The 27,116-nt window shown below is 45.6% G+C and overlaps 1 protein-coding gene across 2 annotated transcripts in view; it reads left to right on the plus strand.

The window, feature by feature from the left end:
- LOC135385380 (thrombospondin type-1 domain-containing protein 7B-like) overlaps nucleotides 1–27,116 on the plus strand; it is a 552,806-nt gene that overhangs the window by 211,663 nt on the left and 314,027 nt on the right. For both annotated transcript variants that reach the window (XM_064614667.1, XM_064614668.1), the window contains 6 exons: nucleotides 11,676–11,948; nucleotides 14,105–14,208; nucleotides 17,107–17,271; nucleotides 19,084–19,289; nucleotides 25,016–25,211; nucleotides 25,683–25,875. In XM_064614667.1, coding sequence (XP_064470737.1) covers nucleotides 11,676–11,948; nucleotides 14,105–14,208; nucleotides 17,107–17,271; nucleotides 19,084–19,289; nucleotides 25,016–25,211; nucleotides 25,683–25,875 — 1,137 coding nt within the window. The remainder of the gene's footprint in view (nucleotides 1–11,675; nucleotides 11,949–14,104; nucleotides 14,209–17,106; nucleotides 17,272–19,083; nucleotides 19,290–25,015; nucleotides 25,212–25,682; nucleotides 25,876–27,116) is intronic.

The following is a 27,116-nucleotide window of genomic DNA, read 5'->3' on the forward strand; positions in this document are numbered from 1 at the left end:
GATTTGTAGACCTGTGAGGAGCAACGCCCACATACGACGCTTTGTACCGTCGTAGCGTTCGATACCAATGGAGCATGCTCATCGAAGCGATACCGGTTCCATGCTCGCGATTCTATTGCGTTTCATCAAAATCGTCACAGCAACTGAAACCAATCATGCTCAAACTTATCCTCGGTTTAGCACTTCTTGTGCATGCCAGACGGACAAGCTCGTAACCCCATTGCTGTTTTTATTGTTACGTGTGTCAGTAAATTTGCGTTAACTAACGACTCAATGAAAGAATGTAGATGCACTTAAGAATGGGTCTCAATCGATCCGCCAAACTTTATCCTCATCCGTGCAGCGACCCGCAATGATCTTGTGAGTTAGACTCGCAACTAGTCATTAGTAGCAGATATCTTGTCGCCTGTTTGGGGCTGCAATTATCTTGCATGTGTCAGCGTATGTAAATGCTTTACAACGCTATCGACGAACGCCGACAGCATTTTGGTACGTCGATATTTGTGAAGGAAGCAAATGAAAAAAAAAAAAAAGAAAACAATAGCACAGACCGGTTTTGACCAACGTCAGTTTATCTGAGACTTGTAAACCGAGCTCCACACCCCCACAAGTTAAATGACTTTCACATATACACTATCTGGTCGTTCAGCTTTGTAAGAAAGTGAAAGTGCCCCTTCGAGAGTGGAAGTGCCCCTCTCCACTGACGCTACACTTTTCTACCAGTGCATGGACCGCTTGTTCGTGGAAAACAAATTCTCAAGATTCACGTCTGACATCCACTTCCTACTCCGTCGCCTGAAGCCTGTTTCGACTGGTTACCACTTGACGGTTCGAACACGGGGTCATTTGTCCACCTCGCGACACCGAAAAGGAAAGAAAAGAATAGGGCGCAACATCGTGTGCAATGTTGGGCACCCAATACGCCACATACAACGAGATCAGACGATATGACAGTGTTATAGCACTTTGGAATGAGCTTTACGTGCGCACTACTTGTGAAATGCTACCTAGGGCTCAAGAGAAGGCATACGTGAGCCCAACCTCTAGTGGTCTCATACATGTACGCTTCCACCGTATCGTTCACCTAAAGAACACAGTACCAGGCGCTTCCGAAGCGTCCACAGAGAGTTACGTGATGTGTGCAGTAGCGCGTGTATCAGTATACCAATCAACGAGTTTCGTGAACAAAAGAAGCAACAGAGTATGGTGTTTACCGTAAGGTAAAAGACTAGGCGCTGCCAGCTCGGTAACTCGTATCGTTTATTCGTAAAACGCGGAACATATGTTCCGTACACAACGTTAATCATTCATACAATTTCAACCTTCTAAGCGCGTTTGGCACGATGCCTAAAGATGGTAATTTTTTCGTTCTTCACTTGCTGGGCATGTGTTGGCTCCACTGAATAGAAAGAAGGAGACTGAACTCAACGAGACAGACGACCCTTAATTCGCAGCATACTTTCCGATCCCGCCGCGGCGGACGGGTACTCTGGGGGGCTGGATTCCAAAACCGGCTGCCTGGGCAGTGTGATATGTTTTCACTGCCTTACAACGCTTTATTATTGTATACGAAAAATACAAAGTGCAAACAAAACGGTACTTGAGCGTACACGAAAAAATTCAGAGGAGCTTTTTATTGTCACTGCTGCGGATTTTTAGCTTCGAGCACTCAATTTCTGCAATGATCCGCGGTATTGCACAATGTTCCCGTGATCTGAAAATATAACATTTTCATGATTTAGGTATTCCCTGATTATTACTGGTATGTGCTATTATTATGTGCTGATTATTACTGTTGTGCTGCATAGTTATTCCAGTAGAGAATTAAGTTTTTCAAGCTTTACTCACGCAAAACATTACCAAAGTTTGACAACTTCAAAGGTCGCGCACACAGTAGAACGATTTTTGCGTAATGAAACGAGCAGGCAACGGTGTCGCATATGTAGTGTCGTTGTTGTGTCGCCTTGTTCTCAATTTCTATTGTCAACAGATTTGCTCACAGGAGCCTTCTTGGAACTTAGCTTTCCCTTTGTTTCCTTGTTCACATTTAACTGTCCAGTAAATTCTATTGCTATGCTTGTGGGGTGCATATCGTGAGAAGATAAAGCGATGGTGGAAATCGATTAAAATTCATCAGCATCTTTTCAGACCAATCGCTTAGCGTGCAAGTTGTACTGGTTGCAACACACGTGTGAAATGTGACTTTGACTTGTAAGTAATTCCGCCGGCTGTGTTGCCTATGCGAGAAAAGCATCCCGCATGGGAGCACGGCAGAGCGACACTTTGAGGAAGGACAAAAGCGCGACCCATTCCACAGACAGAAAAGAGAAAAGACCCAGAAAAAAGAAAGAAGAGTGAAATGGGGTGATAAATAGCGAGGCTGCTAGTCGAGTACAGTAATTTCCAGTTTATTCTGCTTGTGCTACTAGGCATGAAAAATTGTTGTCCGCCTCGATGACCCGAAAGTATTTGATAGGAGAGCGGAATGCCCTTTGCGTGCCTCTGTGCGCGCCACGGTCTGAGGAATGTAAGTACACTGAAAAGCCAGTCATCCAGTGCTGCCAACTGCAGCTGGCTTCAGAGTCGCTCACGGGAAACTAGGATGTACCCGGCATCTGTTGGCAGAGGCCGCCTTCGTGATCTTGTGCGCAACATTCAATATTCGATGTAGCGTTACCATGAAGAAAGGGCCCCAGAACGAAAGCCACCGATATTTTCTTTTTATTTAAGCTACTCTTGATCTACACAGTGAACCGTTACAGGTGACAAGATTGCAATGGAGATTCTAAAACAGTAATAATATATGCTGCATATCACCTTGATTGGCAACGACGGCCGGAAGTCTGTCCCATTCATGTGTTGTTCTCGGGTAGAATGAATACTTCAGGTCATCAGTATGGACTCAAAACTGTTTGATTGCACATTTGAGCTTGCGTCTAGAGGTGTGCAAGCCTTAAATCAATCGGGGAGAACGACGGCTTCTTTGCATTAACTGAAAGAAACACTGAAGCCGTTGTAACATAAAAAGTTGTTCCATAGGCATCAATTTAGCCTCACGACAAAGTGCAGAAGCAGTCTTGTTGTATGATAATCAGCACAGACACACACACATAATATAACATAAATGGGATGATGACGTGGTGGGTCATTCACCGCCGTTATGGCAGTAGGATAATCAGCGAAAATAAATCTAGCGACAATTATTTTGAACCTTTTCCCGTCTCCTCTTGTACAGGGCAAGATACCAGTCCACATTACACGTGCGTATTGTATTACTGGGAAGACCAATATATATACATATACTGTCCTTCTTCAGGACCGCCCAGAAGAAGAGTCTGTATTCCAAAGCTCGGCGGCTCTCGTCCTCAGGCTCTTCCCTTGACATTTCTTTACCTGTTCACTAAATTTTCTACCTTTCTAGGGTTACCATGGCTATACGGAGCTCGTATTGATCCCCTGTTACTGCGTGAGTCGCTTCAACTGACATTTATACTGTGTGGACTGTGTATACAGCGCAGTGACGCGGTTCTCGAGTCACGGAAGTTCCTTCCAATTGGTCGAAAACAGAGCGACGTCAGATCCTGGTGTACAATGCCGTCTGTTCTGCATTCGCGGCTGCTACACCAGGGCCTTGGTATTGCAGTTTTCAGCAGCATAACTTTCGATTATGAATTGGGTTGCATTTGTCCATTTGGTGTTCTATTCTTGTCATCTGTTGTATAGAGTGTCCGTTTCGTTTCTCTGGTACTCAACAGCATCATCACAGTAACGTCTATATCGCGACGACGACAACGTCCCCTTTGATACTGATGGCGGGCGACACTGCTGGATGTGGACCACAACAAATATACGATTTCATTTCATTTATTTATTTACTTTAAACACCTTTGATGATATGGGACGTTTTGCGTAAGATACACGCGGCGCAGCGCGAGATTTCAAACGTGTGCGTCGCAAGCAGTCTGTGCCTTTACTGCTTAAGTCTTAATTAATGCGAAAGTCCTCATCTAGAGCTAGCCTATAACTAAGGTTACGCATGCTTTCTCTCTATGCTTAGAGTCACGGGGCAAAATATTTCAATCAAATTCGCAGCCAATTATTTTTAGTTGCATCGTATAGCCAAGATTTTCAGCGCAGTGGCATAACTGCTAGTCTGTGAGTTGCGCGAAGAATCCGATGTCCGTATAATATCGTGCGCATTTGATATCATTTTACCGAACTATGTAGTCAATGTGAAAGTATGTTCATGCAATGGCTTCTCCCCTGCAAATATCGACTCCGTACAAATATCGGCAGTATCAGCACCGACACTGCAAATGATATTACTTCGAATAGTTTTCTCGCATCGCTGTTACATGAGCTTACTGGGATCTACGTATGAATACGCTAAATTTGTACTGGTGCCGAATGCTGCCCACTTTTCGGTCCTCGGTACTCGGTTGGTAGGTGCACTGGGATAGCCAGCGCAACTTCGTCGCGGCTTTGTCTCCATTTACTTTTGTATGTCGTCATCATCAGCGTCTTCATCATTGGTCCTGGAACCTCGCGTAGCTCATCCTGGCGAACAAAGACTGTCCCTCTTGGTAGCCTGAATAGCCCCTTCTAATGGTTTTCGCTATATGCAAATTAATCTTTTCCAGATTGAAATACCCGCTGCCGCCGTGCACTTCTTGATGTCGCTAGAGTCCAAAGGAGACAAATGGCGACGGGCATAATGCCCATAAGAAAAACAAAACGAAAAGCGAAAGAGCGCTAAATTATCTCGCGGGAGCTACGAAACGAGCGATGTGTCGCTCCTCGTATGTGGTGTGTCAAGGGAAGGCAGAATTTCATGATGCCTCGTGACCTCATCATGGCGTTTCTGCACTTGCACTTGGAGGCATAACTTTATAGCCAGTCTTGCACAGTTCAAGATTGGTACGGTTCCGAATATTACATAGCTATGAAGCACCAAGAATTAGATTCGAAAGTACCATTCTGACAAGACTCTACAATCCTCGGCCTGTTTTCTACGTAATCTTGTGGCCTCTACATGTCGTTCCTGCTGTGTTGCTGACAAGAAGTGACGCACATGCGAGGGGTCTTACACGTTTGCAAGTTCCGCATAGTGGCCGAAAGATCACATAGTGGCCGAAAGGGTGGCGTTGCGAAAGCAGCTATTTTCAAAGACGCTTCATGGCCCATGGATTTCTTGTTCCAAGGTGTGTTGGCGGTTCGTATATAATCGCATACCTTGTAGTTGTGAAAATGGGATAATGTGTAAGACAGGGGAGGTGGCAACCAAGGTTTTGGGCATTTTATGTGGTATGTACGTCCATCCCATAAACCGCTACTTGCGTCGCCACTGCGGGGGATTATGACCAAGTATCGTAAATTATTTGCATCAGGAAGAGGGCTAGAACCCATAACAGCAAGCCATTAGGAGGAGCTGACGGTGTACTGTCCAACAAACATTAAAGCGGTTGCGATACTTTGTCCTGAGTAATTCCGGATGAGTGTAAACTGCAATTATTTGCATGAATGGGACCCTGCATTCCAAGTTCTACAGCAAAAGGGGTAATATACGCGTAGAAAATCGGTAACACGAGTACCAGAACTCATGCGGCTCTCATGCCACGGTAGGCGTCTCCGCTAGTGAGGAAGCGCAAGAGCGGTCACGTACTTACGACTACCAATGGGCTCTGATGTCAGAGCTTGACGAGTACATGTGTTCAAGGGTTTATATCTCGACAAGTCCGATGCGTAGAAAAATAGCTCATTCTTCCTGGATGCTCTGATGTGAAATAAAACATGTGCATGATGTAATACAGAACATCTATCAACGTCAACCTGTACGCTGATGATATAGTATGCATGTGGACATGCGGCAAGCAGTGGCCATCGCTACAGCATCGCCTGCGGTATGCTCTTAAATGACGTTGCCCCTTTCCTGGAAAACAGAGGCACGAACATTTCTTATTAGACTTTTTTTGTTCGGTTCACGTGCCGTCATTTGAAGAACTTTGAGCTCGATATGAGTGGGCATGTTGTGCGGCGTGTTACGCACCACATGTTTCTTGCAGTGGTACTCGATCGCTGCGTCTCCTGGAGTTCGGAGGTTCGTTGCAAAAAACACGGAGTTGAGTCTCGGCTGAATGCCCTGCGACACCTCTGTGGTGCCCGCTCGGCTGGGCTTTCTACAAAGGCGTTGCTTGGCCTACACCGGTACCCCAGACGACAGATGTTGATGTATCGTCTTCCACTGTTGCATAGCCTTTGTTCCTCGTCTGAACGAGAGTTGAAAGGGAATACTCCTTGCAAAACGTATGAAAATATGTCTTGGCGTCAGCAGGTCAACGCCAGCTGCTCCTGTCATGGCTGAAGCCAAGGAGCCACCACTAGCCTTCATCCAGACTGCGCAATCTCTTGGCCATTACATGAGGCTCTCCCCTCGCAATTACCGCCACGCGGTAGCACACGACATTCTTTGGCGAATGGCATCGAGCCATTGCTAAACTGTTTTACCTCATCGCAGTCTTATTCCCAAGCATTTGGCGACTGGCTCCACCCATAATCCCACCATGCGCCCTCCAGGCACCTCGTTAAAGTTAATCATGAGTAACTTCTTTCGAAATTACAACTGTATGGTTTGTGTGAAGAGTACTGCACGTTATTGACGAGCTATGTTTCGGACGAGGTAATATTGTACGAGTTGGCACTGCGTCATCTGACCCATTCATTTCTGTCTCTGGCGTACCTCAGGGTAGTAACTTAGGACCGCTCCTCTTTTTAGTGTTTATTAATGACCTTGTAAATGTTGTTAAGCGGTCTCGCGTACTCTTATTTGCGGACGATGTAAAAATATTTCGTTCCGTCTCAACTATGGAGGATTGTTTATTGCTGCAAGATGATGCAGTAGAGATTACGAAGTGGTGTAAAGTTAACGCATTGTGTCTGAACGTGTCCAAGACTAAAATTCTATCGTTCACACGGAAGAAGACCCGAATAGCACAATTTAATTATGTTCTTGATAATTTGTCTATAGAGAGGGTTGAGGTTATCTGTGATCTTGGTGTCTTTTTTGATAGTGGTTTGAAGTTCAATCACCATGTTTCGTATGTGTACTCTGCCAGTATGAGATCTCTGGGGTTTATTTCTCGTATCTCTAAGGGATTCAAGAATATGCATTCACGTCTTAGTCTGCATTATAGCCTTGTGACAAGCAAACTGGAGTTTTCTTCTGTACTTTGGAAAAGCTTATCGAAGTCATCGTCGGACCATTTGGAAACTATACAAAAGGGATTTGTCAGAATTGTTTACGACAGATTTGTGAGTCGGACGTGGTACTTCAGCTATAGCAATATCCTATCTAAGCTGGGCATGGTGCCCCTAAGTAATAGACAACAGCTGCGTGATATGATATTTTTTCACAAGCTTGTTCATGGAACAATGGATGCTCCCGCACTTTTGTCTGAGGTTTCCTTTTACGCCCCTCCAAGGCTAACTAGGTTTCCTTCTACGTTTTACCCGTGTTTCCCTTATATATATCCTCTCCGATTGTTCGAATGCGGTGTTTTTATAATGACTTCCAACATAATGATGTTGATATATTTTTTAAGGTTTTTAGAAGTGCTGTCTATTCTTGTTTGTGCGTCTAATGTTGCTTAGCGCTTTTTGTTTTATCTGTATTATTTACTGTAATGGTGTTTTGTATCAATTATAGAGTGCACCTCCGTGTAGGCTTCAGCTGTTGGTGGGCACTGACAATAAATAAATAAATAAATAGTTTTTTAATGAAAAATCACAGCTACAGCTCGCAATATTAGGGATATGTTTCTCCCTGCCCCGTTTGTTGTTTTTGGTGATGTCAACGCACACCATTCATTGTGGGGTAGCAGGAAGGATGACGCTCGCCGCAAAATCTGGGCGGACGTTATAGAGGATGTGCGACTTCATCTTCTCAATGATGGCACTTCTTCTTTTTGGCCTTAGTTGCCCTCGCGCCACTAAACTTCCGACTACACACACACACATGGCACTTCTTCGTTCCTCGCCCGGTGTTTTCAGGCAGACTCTCTAGACCTTTCTCTGAGCTGGATGTATCTAGGTACCTGTCGTGGGCGGTAGGCCTGGACAGTCGAGAAGTGATCACCTTCCCATCATTATTGGTTTCCAAAAATTAACTCAGCAGCATCGGCATCAAGTTGTAACGATTATGGATTGGTCAGCCTTTCGCGCCTCGTGTTCCTCCAGCACCCGACAAGACCTCTCGGGAGACGAGATGGCAGGAGGCATCGAGGAGGCCCTTCGTTCATCATGCAAGGATGTTAAAATTGTTCCTGGACATCTCGGCGCAAACCCTAGGGTTGAGCAGCTGCGGCCACACCGTCGACGTGCATAGCACACAGCCCGTCGAACTGGGTTGCTCAAAGACGTTCAAGAAGCCCGCCGCGCGAGCAAGGCAATCCCTAAGTAGCTGGCTGCCGTTGATAGTAAACACTGGAGGCAGTTCTGCGGATCGCTGTCGCCTTTTGACAGCCCTGCGAAGATCTGGCGTGTGGCAAGAAGTTTAACCGAACCTCCCATGAGCCAGCATTCCTTACGTGCGCTTGCGTTATCTTCCTCAAATTCTGAAGCGGAGGTGGATCAGGGCTTTTGCAACATCATTGCCGCTCCTTCGAAGGCTGCAAGTACAATGTGGTTTGCTTCCCATGTGACTATTTTAGTCGAACGGGTTCAAGCTGCGCCCACAGTCAATAACCCGGACATGGATATGGATTTCTCACTGGCCAAGTTCAGAAGTGCACTGCTGCTGTCTCGGGTTCGGTTCGCTCCTGGGCCGGATAAGGTCACCTATGGGGCTCTCGATTTCTCGATCAGAAATGTGTGAAGTATCTGCTGGAGGTATTTAATAGATCATGGAGGTCAGGGAAAGTACCCTTCACAACATAGAACGAAGTCCGATGGTATCGAGAAAGGTGAAGAAAGAGAGCTTTGAGGGCGGAGCGTTTGTGGGCTGGATGTGGCCAGGGACCAAGCAATTTTGTGAGAGAGAGGGAGCGAGAGTCTAGCTCGTTAAGGGATCCTGAGAGTACGGTTCGGGAAGTTTGGTAATGTGGGCAATGGAGAAGAATGTGCTCTAGATGTTCTACAGCACCGCAGTGACAGCAGTGGGGAAAGTCGACTTGCCTCAAGCGGTAACGCCACTGCGCTGTAAAAGCCACATCGAGGCGCATTCGATGAACTAATGCGGCATCTTGCCGAGAGGTATGGCGAGGCATGCGGAAAGCGAGCGCTAGATCAACTCTGCTCAGCATGGCTGGGGGAGAATGTCAGCGGTCCATTGGCGGGTAGCCGAGGAGTCACGAGGTGTCGAAGTACGGACAGACGATCTCCTCTCAGCAGCGCAATACGCGTCCGTCTCCGAGACGACAAAGTTGCTTCTGCGGTGCTGTCGGACTGTTCATTCCCTTCGACACCGCAATGGGCTGGAACCCATTGGAGAACCAGCCTTTACCCTGCTTCGTAGACAAGTTTGTAAGCTTTTAACAGATCCATAACCAACGGTGCGGATGAGTCTCGGATGCCAGAATTTTCAATTGCTTGGAGCGCAGATGTGGAGTCAGTGAATAGGACCCAATAACCTAATAGGACCCAATAAGTGAATGTGGTGCTGCAGAAAGAAGAAATCTCGATTTAATCACGTCTGTGGAAGAGGAAAAGGTGCACAAGAAGACGGTGCTGGCAGCCTTCCTCGATGTTAAGCGTGCGTACGACATTGTCAGCCATGCTTCTGTCCTCCGTGGTCTTGTTGATGCCGCCCTACTCTCCAGAGCACTCTCACGGCTTACTGAGTTTCTCCATGGATGGGAACTGTTCTTCTGCACAAGCCAGAGAGATACAGATCTTGTCACGTTGGCCCATGGGGTGCCCCATGGGAGCGTTCTGAGCCCCATCTTATTTAACATTGTTATGGCTGTTCTTCGAGGTTGCGTCGGTGGGAAAGTGGTTATATCCATCTATGCTGATGACATTTGTCTCTGGACCAGCGGCCAATCCCGTCCTGCCCCCCAGCGACGTTTCCAACTCGCTCTCGGCCCTATCCGGCAGTACCTGTCATTTGTAGACTTGGACATCTCGAGGGGAAAGACGGCCCCATATCTACGTCTCGGCGGAATATGCGGCCCTGCCAGCTTTCGGTTGCTGGCATACCATTGAAGCACGTGTCTCACCGTAGGTTTCGTCGGTTTTACTGTTGATGCTGGGCTCTCTTTGCGGATGCATATTGCAAGCTTGAAGATCAAGATCCACCATTGGATTGCGGCGACCCGTCGCTTGACAGGCATGAGGCGTGTCAGTGACTCGAGCTCTGTGTTTGCCGTCCACATGGCTTTGGTTTGAGGGTCCCTCGCTATAGTTTGCTGGTGCTTAATGGCCTTCTGACATCTTCGGACCATAGGTTGCAGTGCCTCCTGGCGCGAAGGCTTCGTGTGTGCCTTGGCGTCCCCCGAGAAGTTATTGCTGAAGCGAAGGAGACCCCGCAGGACGTTCTTCGCTACGGTGAGACATCCTGACCTTTCCTCCTTTTATCGCATCATCGGCGGCACCCGCTCGTATCGAAGATCTTGAGACGCAAGCACTGCAAGGTTCGCCAGGTGATTGCTCAACTGAAGCCTAGCCTTCCGCGCTTCGTGGTGAAGACAGTGGCTCCCAGTTCCCCTCCATGGTTTCTGTCAGGCCCAGTCAGACGCCTAACGGTTCCCGGCCTGCATGAAAGGAAAAGGGATACAGCCCCGGAAAGGATCCCCGGACATGTCGGCATCAGCGGCAACGAAGAAACAGACAGAGCCGCCTTGAGCGCCCACCAGCACGCAGCTTTTTCCCCGATAATGATGTCTTCGGGCCACCGAAGACACTTCTTTCGACACTGACCGGCCCCAAGATGCAGGCTCAGTGGCAACACGGCATAGCTCACTCCCTTCTCTCGGATGTAGACCCCACGCTTTCTCTCGTACTTCCTCTGCGACTACCGCGCCCCTTTACTGCACTCTTCCACCACATGATGCTCAACGTTGCATTTACACCTGCCTTTCAACACCGTCTCGGCTCCACCTCGTCTTCCCTCTGCCCACTTGTGGAGAGCACGGCGACCTCTGCCAGGTCAGCCTGGCTTGTGGGCAACATCACCACGAGCGTGCACTGATGGAAGTTGCTATGCATCGTATTGACAAGCGACCGTTCAACCTCGCGATGTTCCTCGGACCGTGGGCGAACGCTGCCCACCAGATGCAAGGCCTTGGCCTTCTTGCTGAATACTTGTGCTCCACCGGTCTGGTGACGGCTCTGTGAAAGCCCCCATCATCCCCTCGTCCGTTCCCAATGCGCAATAGGGCAGTGTACCGCCTCTGCGGCAGTGAATCGCCCACCTCATCATCATCTAATGTATGTGTGTGTTATGAAAAATCTGTAACGAAAAAAGACACCCTGTACAGTGAACCCCAATTAACATGTCCTGGAGTAACCAGAGTGTCTTGTAACTCACATATGCACTTTTTCTTTCTCAATCAATCAATCAATCAATCAACGTCTATCAAAGTGTCACAACCCCTTTAACAGAAATATTGCATCCAACAGCTCATGTATGTGTTTCAAATGTAAAATTCCCATTCATCCCACTTATCTCTTTACTACTACAGAAAGTGCCGGCCAAGTGCAACCCAACAGATGTCTCCTCTTCCATCAGAAGTAGAAAGTTGTGTAATCAAAGTAGACTGCGAAGTATCATCGTGGTCTGACTGGCAGCTCGATAGGGAATCCTGTCTTCTGGACAACGGAGATTTGGCCCCCATGGGGCCTCGCCAGAGCAGACGCTGGCGAAGCATCCTGCAACTACCTTTCGGCGGCGGTTGGCCATGTCCGCCTCTTCAAGAAGTTGTAGAGCAGACACAGCATCTTCCGTTGTGCTCGAGGTAGGAAAAGTGTGTCTGTTTACGATGTCTTTCTTCTAGTGCACATGTCTCCTGAAAATGCTTCAGACGGCTTAGTGACAATAGTAACGAAGGTAATAACGAAGGAAAGAGACTATACCCCTCCCCTTGCCTCTTCGTCATCATGCAACATGTCGCGCTTACCTTATGCAGTCTCAGCGTTAAGTTTGACAAAGTACGCGGACTCAGTAACCATTACAGTGTTGGGGCACGTGGTCATGGTGCATTATTTTATTCCGTACGCTAGATGAGAATACAAATGGTCGCATTGCGATAGTATATGTATCACTACACCAGTTCCCTGTCTCGCAAACTCTTAAAACAGACTTCATCGCGCAACACACCCCTAGCCAGCTATCATGTTGAATGACATCGTTCTTTCTCCTGATTTCTTGAAAACGCCTTTTTGTTACACTCATATAGTTATGTTAGTTGTCAATAATACGCATACACCTCCGAAATTCACATCAGTCGAAACTGATAACGACACTTTTCTTTGCAACGGTCGGCCCTCAGCGTGTCATGTGGTGAAGTTTTGCTTAAAGTGCCTATCGCATCCGGGAACGTATGTATGAGAACGATACGGCAGTGTTCGTCACCGCATCACAGTCAGCTTGGCTTATCTTCCGAAAACAGCTCACATATTAAATAAAAGAGTTTTAAACATTCGCACTTCCTCCGCTACTAACGCTATGATGACGTAAGCGTGGCACACGAATGGGAGCGGAGCGCAAGCGATTGTCTCCGAGGTCGTCTGCTTGGCGCTAAGTGAAAAAGTCATCGGCAAATATGGCGGCTTTCGCTTACCAGAGTGAGTTCTGACGTGACCATGTTGCGTGCAACACGGTGTTACGCTCCTGGCTGTACGGACACTCCCGACCCTCACCAGAAACGACGTTCTGCAAGCCAGTCACAGAGCAGACGCCATCCCGTAGTATCCCAGCTCGCCTGCCTCCCTGTCGGTAGGTAAGTCGGCAAGGCCACCAAGATTCCTCTAGCAACTCCCTGATTGGTCTCGTCCTCGTCAAAGGGCGCTCACTCATTGGCCTTGTCCGGGTGACGTTTCCAGAGAGGGAATCCCGGAATATTCTCAACATGCGTCGTCTGCACCTGCCATGTATTACATCAAACTGCACAGGAACAAGGCCACCAATTCGCCTCGGATTCGCCTCGCTATAGTTTCGGGATCGACCGAGACGGATACGATAGCTCATTTAAAGGACGAAACGCACAGAGTGTTTCCCGACGATTTCAGAACGCGCGCGCGCGTCTCGGGCGCGTCATAGGAAATGACGTGCCGCGACAACCAGTCAGAACATAGCAAAGAGATTAAAGGAACTGCTCTCTCTGCTTAATGTAAAAAGCCTGAGACTAAAAGACCTAGATGTAGAAGACGAACACAAATTTTCACAGGGCAACTGACAAACATATAAGCATGACCCGTAAGAAAAACAGGATGAAAATTGATTAAAAAGGCACAACAATCTGAGACAGAAAGGAACCAGGTCAAGCGACAGTATAGCGAAAGTAGGGAAGCTATGTCACAGAAGGCCTCTGTAGGTGGGATGAATACTCGCTTTCATACAATTGCAAGCACTCCATATTGCCAACGACACTCTTGGAGCTGAGTCGTGTTGTCTCTGCCACGCTGGTTCCCGTTCCGATTACAGATTTCTATCATTATGCCATCGGACTCTCAAGGCAACGAAATATTCATTATTGAACTGTGCAGGCGTCTTTCGTTGTGGGACATGCGTTGTAAAGAAAATAAAAGCCAGGTCGCGTCGCTTGCCAGATCGCTGTTCGCCAGATTCGGGCAGTCGTAAACGCGCGCGATTCTTCGCCGCTCGGACAAGCGCACTGCGTGTGCACGGCGTGTTGACGTGGGGAAAAGGTCCCATGCGTTTCGGCCGAAAGAATTCGGTCATTTGGAGCGGTTTAAATTACCACCGCACCATACTACTTGGAACATTCATGGTCATGTGAACACGCACATATGAACTCAATATTGAAGGACACGTTACCATTACCCCGTTTGACATCCTCTCCTGCTAGCCATATTGAACAATCATAAGAGACACAGCTTGATGTATTGAACGTTCTGCAATATGAAATGTCACCGCTTTCACCCTTTCTAGCTTCGAATGGATCACTTCAGAATGGACTGCATGCGTGCCTCATGACGGAAAATTATGCAATGGTGGAGTTCGTCACCGAAATGCTACGTGCGTAAGAACCAAAGGTACGTGCAATATCTCCAGCAGTATATTTTGTGATGATTGAAACGTGTTACGCGAAAAGTAGGATGAAGAGCGATCAATATATAAATATTACGGCACGTCTCAACAGTGGGTGGAAAGATACATCCAACACCCAAAGAAATGGAGAATACTGTTACCTGGATAGTACGTGCGTGAAGAGCGGTTCTTCAAACTGAGCCAAATCATCTTTTGTTCTCGAAGTTGATATAGATGGTAATAGTTGGCGACAAGTGCTCTGCTAGTCATTTACAAGTCCTAAGTGCCGCAATGAGTTCTATGTCCGCCCTTAATTGGTGCACGAAAAACAACGTCTTTTGGAACAATAGATAAGTCATGCAGGGGCAATGCATTGCCCCTGCATGACTGAAGCAACATAGATTGCCTCGGAACATGTTCCGAGGCAATCTATGTTGCTTCAGTCAAAAAGAAAGAAACAAGCTTTGCGGTCCCTCTCTTAGCTTTGTGAGCGGCTTTTGACACTGTTCCTGACGTTCGTTGATGAAAATGGCTACGGACAGCAGTGGAAGCGAAGTGCAGATTGTTAGGGGCCTTCCCGTCAACCCGAACAAGAGGAATATAAATTCAGAAGCGGCGGCAGAAGATAATCAAAGTCATGTCTCAAGATATTGTTGCAAGACACTTTGCACACCAAGTGCGACATTTTGTTCGAAACGGAATTAAGCCGAACATTATAATTAACGTGGGACTTACATTAATTACTTACTTAATGGCATAAATTAGCGTGGGCCTTACACGTGCAATACATTGAGAGGAAGCTGTCAAAAGGTGCCGGTCTGATAGGCAGGTATAGGTACATATTTCCATTCCGTATAAAATTATTACTTTATAATTCACTTTTCTCACCTTATATAAACTGTTGTTTTTTGGTATGGGGAACGACGACACAAGAAAATATGAGTAGACTCTTTATACTTCAAAAAAAAGATGGTACGTCTGATTGCAAATGTCGGATACAGAGACTAAACTGTACATCTTTTTGAGGAATATAATATCCTAAGGGTGCACAACTTGAATTAATTTACACTCGACTGTTTACGTAAAAATTTGCATGAAGTAAAATGTAATGTTCAGCTGGAATTAAGGGAATTGTCGTATTACACACGTCATTGTGATCCTTGGAAAGTTCCACGAGTGAGAACAAATTATGGAAAATAATCCATAAATTTCCTACTACCTAAATTATTAAATACGCTGAATTCTAAAGCAGTTTATTTCTTTGTCTAATACGTCAATTCGTGAATTTCGCGGTATCATTATGAGTGCCTCGTTGAATGACTGTACGTGATGTTTGATGCCCATGTCGAAACATGTGTGTTATTAGTGTTTCTTGAGCTCATTTGAACTTTTTGATCCTAATATTGCATGACTGAATGCTCTTAAGATAATCACTGTAGTTTTGAACTCTGTAAATGTGATGTTGTCGCAGGTAGTGTAAAAGGGGGCCCGGGCTCGTCAAGTTGTATTTTACAACTTTTTCTCGGTCCTCCTTTCATCACATGATGAAAAAATAAAGTGATTGATTGATTATGGTTGCCCCGACACTTCTGTAGATCTTCACATATTTTTCAACTCTTCCCAACAAGCTCGCCTTTCTCGCCCTAAGTGTGTTGCTAGCCATAAGTTTGGGATCGAAGAATAAATATTGCTGCAGCAACAAATCAGATTTTCCTTAATTTAGAAAAGACTAAATCAGCGGGCTTGTTAAGAAAATTAATCTAGGAACCAAAGTGGGACCGCTACAAAGCCGGTACTCAGCTGCTGCTCCTTTCACATCGCTTTCCTCTTTCCTGCAGATGCAGAAGAATGAAGCCATTGTTCACAGGGCTGTATTATTTTTGTCCATCCCCAGTCCTTCCTTACTCGGAAAGCACAACCTGTAAAAATACATTGTAGTGTTTTTCAACTTAAGCGTGCGCTGCGAATTCCCAAAAGCAGAATGCGTTTCTCGCGAAAGAGAGTGAGAGGGAGAGCGAGAAAGACACATTCGCGTTTGTGTGTTCCAATGGCGAGCAGGTCGGACGGTAAACAACAGAAGCGGGCTGTTGCGCTTGAGAACAGGAAACGGGCAGCGAAACTCGTCGAAATATTTTGCGTCTAGACGCCCCACTGGGCATCTGTGAAGTATTTTGCTGTTGCTGTGGCAACCGTTAGGGCTTAGTAGCTTGCTAGAGAATGGAAAGCAAGGAATGGAATATTATCCGTGTGTCGACAAATGACACACCTGACAACAAAATAACACACATAACATGATATTTGTTTATTTTTATGTTATTTTATTTTTATTGTTTTTGTAAGAGAGGCGCCACATTCAACACTGTTTGAGGGAGTGGCGTGTCATCCCGCAAGCTAGCTTTGATCGACGGTAACATTCCTCTCGCGTAAGACGGACGAGAATGACACGGCACAAACCCCAGACCCACCGTTGTTTGTCGGGTTGTGTTGGCTACCGTCACTGCTCCGTTCTCAATGGCTTCGTTCTCAACCGGTTTCATCGCTCGTCGTTGCTTACGAGTATAAGTAGGCTCGTGCATTACGCAGCGGGGATTGTAAACTTTTCTGGAATACGCATGTGCACTTAACCAGCGCGGTGTCATCTGCTGAAGTATGCATCAAGTACTGTATCTCATCATTCGGGCACCCTACTATGACACCCGCACAAGCGCTGTGTAGGGTTTAGTGGCTGGGACTTCGCATCGCTGTTTTCCCTATTTGTCGATCACCATACTCCGAGTGATGATATTCGATGTGATGAATCGATAAACGGACGTGATTTTGTACTATTCCTACATTCCTTATTTGTGTGGCTCACACACCTTACGTCTACATCTACTCCAATTACCCCTACCTGCATTTCTTAGATGAAGTTCCTTTCCCAAGCCACTTATGCGTGTTGGAACATCGCCCTCCTGTTCAAGAGGAGTGCATCATGCCTTGTCCAGTCGACTGCCAGGTGACACATTGGGCTCCCTGGGGTCAGTGCCTGCCTCTTATAAGGGGAGGACCCTTTCCCGCTCCAGAAGAAGGTAACTTAAAACTGTCTTCAACTTGAGTAAAATTAAAGAGACACGACTCTTCCTTCGAAGGACGCTCCTCGACAAGCAAATGACTTGCCGTTAATAAATTGACTGAGTTACTCGAGAATTAACAATATCTTTGCGCACGACACACCTAGCACGAACATGTGCTGTAGCTTAAGAACAGGGAATCAGAAACTCAAGAGCTGCACCGTAGGATTCTTTAAAACTAAAGAGAACAATGCCGCCTTTGAGCAGTCCCCCAATGAGGGCACAGAAGTTAAGTTGCGAATACATGACTGAAAGAGTGGACCAGAATAGGAAAAGTTATGCACCCGCTGAAACGGTTGTTATCCGGGAAGGACAACCTGAAGTGGCATGGAATGTCGAACCGTATGCACCGTTTTACTGCGTGATTTGAACATACAGGAACTGCTACGCAAACTATTTTCTTTGCGAAGGTCGCAGTTTCTGAGAACTAGTTCTTAAGAATTCGCGCAGCGGCGGCGAACTCTCCGATCTCCAACTAGCGTGTCGTCACGTCACTGCCTCCGAGCGCTTTTATTCGCTGCCAAGAATCATCTGCTAAAGTGCTGAAAAAGGCGATCAGTCGAGTGCTGTGTGTCAGACGCGGGACTCATGACTCCAGGTTCAGCTAGGCAATACAGAAAGAGAAAAGGTCTCACTCTTGCGCAAATGAGATGACATCATAGGCTGGCAGCTGAGGGAGTAGCTCTTTTGACACGCGAGATTAAAAAGCTCTCTTACACGCTTACACACGATCTTACAGCTGCACTTATACTTTTTGTCAGGGATGGGCAGTATTTAAATACATTGTAATTAAAATACTATTTAAAATATAAATACATGTATTTATATGTTGTATTTAAACACAGATTACCATAATGCATTGATAATTATATTTAAATACCACTTTCGGGTATTTATTCTTGTAAATACTTTATAAATACTCCTAAATACATTATATACTGACTCATATCTTGAAGTCGCCTTGCAATTGACCTTCCGTTAAGAAGGGAAGAAATTGACCTGCCGTGTTTGCGCTAGCATATGTGCATGCGACAAACCATGTTAGATGGCAACTTTTTCACTGATGCTGCGGGCAACGGTCGCGTCTACATAATTACCTTGTTGTACGAAGCACCTTTGTCAAATTTAATACAAGCATTTGTTCATCGACACCTCTGGAGATGCTGTTCTCCTTTGCGAATCTGATTGTACGACCGAACAGAAGATACCTAAAAGGTGCAGTCTTCCAGAAACTTCTAATAATAAAATCGCCATGATAATGTAACAAATAAATGCTGTATGTTCGTTGCTGATTTGTTGTTATGATCATCGTTATTTCTGTAATTCCAGATGACATTCTCCTGACAGTATTTATGGTAGTAGTTACGGTATTTAAATACTGTATTTATATTTTGTATTTAAATACGCATGTTGAAAAGTATTTATGAAGAGTATTTAAATACCCCTTTCAACAAATTATTCTGTATTTATATTTAAATACTAAAAAAATGTATTTTTGCCCATCCCTGCTTTTCGTGCGGATATATGTCCCAGTGCTCGCAACGTAACTCCTACTCCTCCTAACATATTTTGGAGCCCTTTCATACCCACTTAAGTGTGATGTGTACCACGTCCCTCTGTTGGTAACATCCATCCCTCCACCTGCTTTTATGCACGGTTTTCGTTCAGGCCATAAGAAACGCGCAAAAGCATATGTGCCTTACTCGACGTAATTCTGAAGAAAAGGAAGCTGATTCTCATTTTTCTAATCGGATGCGTGATTGATTGCAGGATACAGAGTACGAGTGCGGTATGTAGAAACGCATCTGAGGTTCGGCGGGAAAGATTGCCCCCATCTGAAGGAAGTGGAAAGTTGTGACCGAGCCGTTCTCTCCCACTGGGAGCCCGAGCCTTGGACTCGTTGCAAGCCGTTGGAAGGCAACGAGTGTGGTGCGGGAGTCGAATCACGAAACGCACGTTGTGCATTCTTTGATGGGGTGAGTGCATGTCGGCGCTATTTACTGCAACGGCACCATTGAAAACGCAAGACGGTCACTTGCGAAAGTGTTCTCTTCCAAATGATTTTAAAATCGGGGTGGTGATCCCGCTTCATAAATCGGATAACAAGTTATCTGCGCCGTACGCTCTTAATCTGGTGACGGCTTTTCAGCGTTAGGAAAATAGCATTTCTTTAACGACAGCTTTCGCCGTCACAGCTTTACGCCTTCCAACATGACGCCACTGAGCCGTCACAAAGTGACCGTTTCCTTAACGTCATTCTGGCGTGACGCGTTTTCGTGCGACGACACTACAACGTTAAAAGCTCGTGATTTCGACGGCTATACGCCGTCAGGATGTGGCTGGCGTATATCCGAACCGGCATCGCCGATTTACGCGTCAGCATCGTGATCAGTCGTGGAACCAATACTCCGGCGTCTTCCACGTCCCCTGCCAAAGGTATTGGTCACTCATCTAGAAGAGATCAAGCTGAACAGGAAAGGTATAGAATCGCGCAACATGCAACGTAACGATGCAAAGTTATTATATGGATTATATTTACTAGACACCGTTTTTACATTGCCAGAATACATGATGCGTCAACTAAGTTATGAGTGTGGTCAACGGTTGCACGAACAGTGGAACGAAGTTACATGGGTCATTTCGCACATCTGGAGTTGCAGGCACTATACATTTCGGACGCTAAAGGAACACGAGGAATGAATATTACACGATGACTAACAAAATTACATTTCATGTAAAATTTATAAAAGTCACGAGACCTCCACGTCAGTGTCGCTTTTCCATTCGCTCGATAGAATATAACCGATATTTAATACGTGCAAGCACGCAAAGGTAACAGTTCACAAAACAGCTTGGCTTTACCCGGAACCATACGCAATAATATCAGTTTTTCTTTGATGACACGTCGATCAGACAAGTCAGATATTACAACTGTCCAGGGGTATCTAGAATTCCTGCAAGAAACAGGTATACCGCAGACACCAAAGCGCAACGATAGGTCCCTATCACATGTGTGTGTGTGGAGGGGGGAGGTGGTGACGAAATAGCTTGCTGTTGCGGCACGCGAGTTGGCATTGTCACTACTATAGCCAAAACGAAAAAAAAAAGGCGAAGAAAGTTGAAGGGTTCAAGATGAGGTATGGGCAGCATGAATGACACTGATGAGACTCAAGTCATTTGCATGATTTGACGGTGGTCAACGGCTGGGGAACGAATAAAAAGTATCTCGATATGTTCACACAACTCCAGGGATAACACATTTGTAAAGCCAACCAGCGTTACATGGAGCTTCAGATGCTGAAGCATAGCTTCTTCCCTATCTTTTTGACGAACAATAAGGACCTGCCCTGGCGTCCCCAGACGCTCAAAAAACAAAACGTGAATAGTGCTAGCCGAGTGCTTCTTATCCGTCTTTGCTCCATGCCCCCCTTTTGCAGCTTGTGAACGCGTAGCCCTCTCCCCATATGACACGCAAAACACGCATACAAATTTGAGGCCTATTATTGCGTCTTCCGAGTTTCTTTAAAATATTGCTTCTGGCTGGCGACCGTACCTTCCCTCGTGTCATCCCCGCATGATATTTCGGGGAAAGTCCCCACCGCTTTAGAGCTGCTTTGCTAGTCGAGGCCCGCGAAATAGCTATGGAGGTCCTACGGAGCAACGAGATTGTGCTTGCGCCTCTTAGTCCACCATTGTTGTCACCAACTGAGAACGACACCTTGCCGATGGAAGCAAAGTAAAGTACACAAATATATCGCGAAAGTGAAACCAAAGCTTCCTCCGTTCATCAGTAACCCAACACTGCTTCCAGAGACGTCGCTTTTCTTTTCTTTCCCATTCCTAACCTCACTGTACTAAATGAACGAGGTTTCCACATTAGTTAGTAAAGAACTAGCAGTGAACAGCCGACAAGGCTAACACAGTGGTAGAGGCTGCCATCAGTCCCCGACTGTCGTACCCATCATAACAACGAAAGGTGACTGGAGAATATTTTGTCTGCGACAATCCAATCATTGGCTCTGGATCAATGGAGATGGGGGTGGGTGGTAACGTGGGGATTCGAGCGGTCTTGCTAGGGAAAGAGAAGGGGAATGGAGATGATACATCGCGAAGAGGTGTAGACCTCGTTGATCCGTCTTTGTAATTTTCTGTTTCAGACCCTTTGCCACTTTCCTTTGTCTCCCTTATGGACAGTCCTAATGTAGCTTGTACTCTGCAGATGAAACAGAAACTGAGATACACCTGAACAAATCTATGCTTCAACCGCAGGACGGTGGAGAATATTGAGCATGCCCTGATGACCTGCTACCTATACAAATGGTGGAGCCAAATATTTGAGGCTCATTTGAATAGTATTAAGAGAAAGCTGTTCAACCTTTCTGCAGGCCTAGTTCATCTCATAATCCTCTGCAACACCATCGGGGTCTTGGGCTGTTTGTTAAGCTCTTAGGAACGACCGGATTTGCGCTATAGTTGCACTCGTACTGGTGTCCTCTGTTACAGGTCCTGTTTGAATTCGATAGCAGTATTCTCCTATCTCCTCATAAATTCCTGTGGTATGTGCCGAAAATTCAGCTCGGCAATAGATGGTGCCACGGGAATGGTGGGCACAGAAAAGTTTATAGCCGTTGTAACGGGAAAAAAGATCCATTCAGTATATATAAGTCCATATAATATAATATACCCCAATATAAGTCCATCAATCAATGTAAGTCAAGTAAGTAAATCAATGTAAGTCCACATGAACAAATTGTACAGATACGAGGAGGTAAATAAAAAAGAAAAGAAAACATTTGGGTCGATTAAAGCAAACAATGACAGCACAAGTGTACAACATGGAGATTGAAAAATGACTATGCACCTAGATTATCGCATAAACATTTCTTAAATTGCTTTTCGTCGGTAGTGGAGGTCGTGGCACCAGGAAGGCGGTTCCGCTAGGGAATGGCATACTTTCTGCGGGGTGATCGGTACGAGCTGAGATATACAGGGTGTCCTAGAAAACGTGTCATTGAATTATAATTAAAAAATTACGCCACCTAGAATCATGCGGTCAACAGCATTTGTTCTTATTAGGTTTTGGCCACCTCCTAATGTGAATGTCATGTACTCCAAGTTTAATTATGTAAATATTTGCGAACTGAACTTGGAAATTTGCCAAGTAAAGATCACTTTTTTACCCCACCAATATGAAGAGCGTGCCGAATTCGCTCAAATTCACGATAATTGACAGTGATATTCACGAGCTATCCCATCGGAAAAAATAGCCGAATATCATGCCATAGCGCGCGATAACTTTTTGAGCGCAATCGCTCTCAGTGCGACGAAAGGAGGTTCTGAAGCCAGCCCACAGAGTCATAGTAGAAAAAGTAACAGTTACTGAAATTGGGAGAGGGAAAGCATTATCCCAGCGAAAGTCGGACGTGATAAGCCGTGTCTGTTTTATCTTTTTCTGCGATGTCGGGGAGGGCTGGGTTTCCAGCCTTCTTTCGTCGGACTGACAAAGATTGCGCTGAAAAATTCATCGTGCGCAATTCTGTGCGACCTCCGTAGAGCATGATGTTCGTCAATTTTTTTTCGATGGGATAGCTCCTGAATATCCCTGTCAATTATCATTAATTTGACTAAATTAGACACGCTGTTCACATTGGTGGGGTAAAAAAGTGACATTTACTTGGCAAATTTCCGACTTAAGCTCGAAAAAATTACATAATTAAACTTACGTTACATGACATTCACATCAGGAGGTGGCAAAAACCCAGAAAGAACAAATGCCATTGGCCGCATGACCCTAGGTGGCGTAGTTTTTTATTATAATTCAATGACACGTTTTCTGGGACACCCTGTATGTAGGATGTTGAATTAACGATTCTCAAAGGTAATTATTACGAGAATATTTTTTTTTTCAAAGAAACAAAGGAGTTATTGTTCGGGGAGTGGAAAGCAGAGGCAGATTGAGGTAATGTTTCATAGCAGAGACACTGGTGGGGCGGTCGTAATAACCGAATATTAATCTGGCTGCCCTGTTTTGTACTGTTTCTATTGAGTTCGAGATTCTGTGATCAGTATCCCACGCGGAGGCTGCATATTCCAACTTTCGAATGACTAGTGATTTGACGGACTATCATTGAGGTACCCACTGTGGCACGCGATTCCTTCACTTCCGTATCCGGACACTACGTCACGAGATGGCTATGTGTGCTAGTCAACGAGCGGCCAAATATTTTTTTTTTTTTTCTTCTCACTGGACCCCACAGCACGGTATCCTCTCTAGCATTGGATCATAACGTATTGCAGTTTTGTTCCTACATTTCATCCATATCAGCAAACCAGGGTGTCGGAGCGAACCGAAAACCGGAACCGAAAACCGAAAAAAACCGCTATTTTGATGCGAACCGGAACGGAATCAAAACCGTATACGTTTTTTTCGCTCAGGAGGGAAACCGTAAAATATATTTAACGGTTTTCGGTCAAAGAAAAAACTTCGCCGGTTTGGACTACGGACCGGCGAATGAAACAGACGTCGTGTGCTCTGAAGTCATGTCATGGATACTATACGTGGGTTACGGTTACGGTGCAATGTATGTCGGTATACTATGACCCTTAGGCTCCCTTTGTAATGGTTTATCGTTCGCGCACGCACACACACTTAGAGGTAGATGTGACTCTCTAGCAATGTGCCGTAGTGTTCGTTTTAATTTGATCCCCAAAACTCCCCTCAACTAAAGAGCGACCCAAGGGGGCTGCATAACGGTTTCTTTATCGCTATTGTCGCGCAACGCGTCCCTTGTTTGAGAGCAGCTAAGTTGAATACATTTACGTATACGCGAGGCAAGCCCGTGCGAAGTGGCAACTCTTTTGTGGACAGGACACGAAGAAAATAAAACGGAGCCGTCGAGCGCGTTTGTGAGAGAGGGTGTTCCTCGATTTGCGTCGTACTCGTGCGGTGGTGCTTGCTGGCTATACAGTAGCAACAGACATTCGGATGGGACGCGATCGCTCCAACCCAGCAAGAAACTACTTTACGTATGACATCACGACAAACAAGCCCGTTTGTAGCATGCGCTTCAAGAAAGGAGAAAGCCCACTTGAACAGATAGTAGCCTACAGGAACCAGGAGCTACCAATTTCACAGCTGCCTATTAATATTAAATACCATGTATGCGGAATAAACGGGTTTACATTTTGTAACGTTGATTTTTTATTTGTGGGGATGAATATTCCCAGCAGAAGCGGAACCGGTTAAAAACCGGTATGAACCGTTATTTTTTTGCTCCGGAGCAGAACCGGTACCGGATCGTTTATGATGTAACCGGAACGAAAACCGGAACGAAAAACGTTTCGGTTCGACACCCTGCAGCAAACCATTGCGCGCAAATTAAAATTTTTCTGTATTTTCATAGAAGTGCAACGATGGCTATGGCATTGCCCCTCTTTGTACGAGCAGGCAGATCGCTGATTGATTTTTTTATTCCTTTACATCTTGTAATATTGTGCTTTTTTTCGCCCTCGGTCGTGTCCAATTCAATCGGTGCCCCCTTTTCTTCTTTTTACTCTATAGTTACCTGGGAACATTTCATTGGGGACTCTCAGGTCTCCACCGGCGCTCTACATTTATGAAAACATTGTAACACAAGTGCCCAAGACTCATTCAGTACTCATGCTTACTATTTCATATTTACCGTGCCCCCAATACCTGCAGACAATGGTCGACGATGTCCACTGCATCATTTATGAGTCTCCGCTCGAGCGTGAGCGGGAATGCAGTATGCCGTGCCCTGAAGACTGCGTGCTTTCCGAGTGGTCTGCCTGGTCGCCTTGCACATCTCTTTGTGCCGAGAAGATGAGCTATGGCATCCAATCGAGGAATAGAAGCATCTTGGCATATCCATCCAAAGGTACGCTGTCACGTACATAACATAAATGATGTGTCAGCTTGGTGACTAATATGTGGCTCCTCTGATGAGAAGTGTAGCATCGCGGTGGCAATTTGCATGTGAAGGTTGGTGAAGCTGGAAAGAATAGCAACCGTTTCTTGTTGAAGTACGGTTGAATATTTTAAGTTTGGCACATGTGACACAGACTTGCACGCTGGGTAGATATGCCATCCGGAATTTGTCGTCTCCAAAGAACAAACCAGAAAACAGCAAGTGGAAAAGATGAAGTCAGCAGGATGATCTGCTTTTCGAGGAATGAGCTGATGTGTTTTAGCGTTTTCGTTTTGTTTTCCTCTCTTTAAGTATATGCGTACGACATGCAAGCTGCCATTTCGTAATCGGATTCAATTCGTCCAACGAATTTAATCATTTAGATTCAATCCTTCATTCAAACTGGCTTACTTCTATTATTCGGCAATCGTTTCTTCACAGGCGGTGCAAGCTGTCCACCAAAATCGGAGCTCAAGGAAATCGATGACTGCAACATGGTCAGCTGCTACGGCTTTAGATGGAAGGTCGAGAACTGGGGTCAATGCATTGCCACAGGGAAAAACGCCACCTGTGGCACGGGCAAGCGGACGAGGGAAGTTCGCTGCTTCTATAAGGGGCCGGTATCAGATAAGAAGTAAGCCACCCATTCAATATGTATGTACCACCGTGCGTGCAACTAGTGAAGTACGTTCGTTATTTGGTCAGTCTTCTGATCATAGCTCCGGTGGAAGGAGCAGTGACTGATTTCTGAGTTAAAAAAAAGGTTACTCTCGTAAACGTAATCCGCCTAAATGTTCGGATTAGGTAAGCAGTAAAATTTGTTTTGCTCGTCTCACAGACGAAGAGGGAACAGTCTTTATTCTTACCAATTCGTCACACGTAGTAGCAATACTTCTTTTTAGGATCATCTTGTGTACGTGTACGTTTCTAGGACACTATCACAGAGGGGTGTAAAGAGATGAAATGCGTTCGCCCAATGTATGAAATAGGAGTTATGCATCGCATGAAGTTTTCCTCTCCTGTGCGTCTTGCCTTTTTGTGGATCTAAAGTTAGGTGAATCATTAAGGAAGATGCTCTGTAATCCAGGTACACACGTAGCATATATGAAGTAAGCATTGATGCACGAAGTACCGTAAGTCTGTCTCGAAAGTACATGTCGGTGTGTTATCAGTTACGTAGGAAAAAACTGAGAGGGACAACACATGCTTAAGAACTCCTTCGTGGACTTTACACAAGATATTTGTCAGTGCATAGCGATTATCTTTTTGAAAAATTTAGCCACAGATTAAAGTAAATGTTCTTAAACACACATGTACAGCGTTGTCTTAGAAGTGGTGTTGCGGTTCGAAGCCGCTAAATACTTTGAACTTTCAACTTGTAATGCGTGCTCTTCCTTCGCATGTATAGTGATGCAGTGAAAGCACGCTTTACAGGAGACCGTCACACACGAACGCGGCTGAGATAGAGGAAAGCTTGCTTCCATTCATTGGAAGCCTCTAAAATATGTCCCGTGATGTACATTCACGAGACAGCAGTCCTCCTCCAGGGAAATGACAGAGAAGCTCTAGCCATGAAACTCCTTCTTTACTTGTATTTTGAATTATGGAACGTATGAACATGCACATTTGGATCAGCCCATACATAAAAAGCGCCGTTTAAATGGACTGTACAGTGAAGTACAACCACCGTGTTTTTGTGTACAACCATGTTAAATTCGTCACTGTAGTGGAACGCACAAAGCGTAAGTGGTTCAGTGTCTAAGCTCACAGCTCGACATCAATGCTGCTCTCATAACGTTTCACACAAGGAAATCTGTAACGAATAAAAATAAACACCTTGCACCCTGTATTTATCTCATTGAATGTCTCACCTCA

Source organism: Ornithodoros turicata, chromosome 2 (assembly GCF_037126465.1).
Source record: "Ornithodoros turicata isolate Travis chromosome 2, ASM3712646v1, whole genome shotgun sequence".
In the NCBI taxonomy this organism is placed as follows: Eukaryota; Metazoa; Arthropoda; class Arachnida; order Ixodida; family Argasidae; genus Ornithodoros; species Ornithodoros turicata.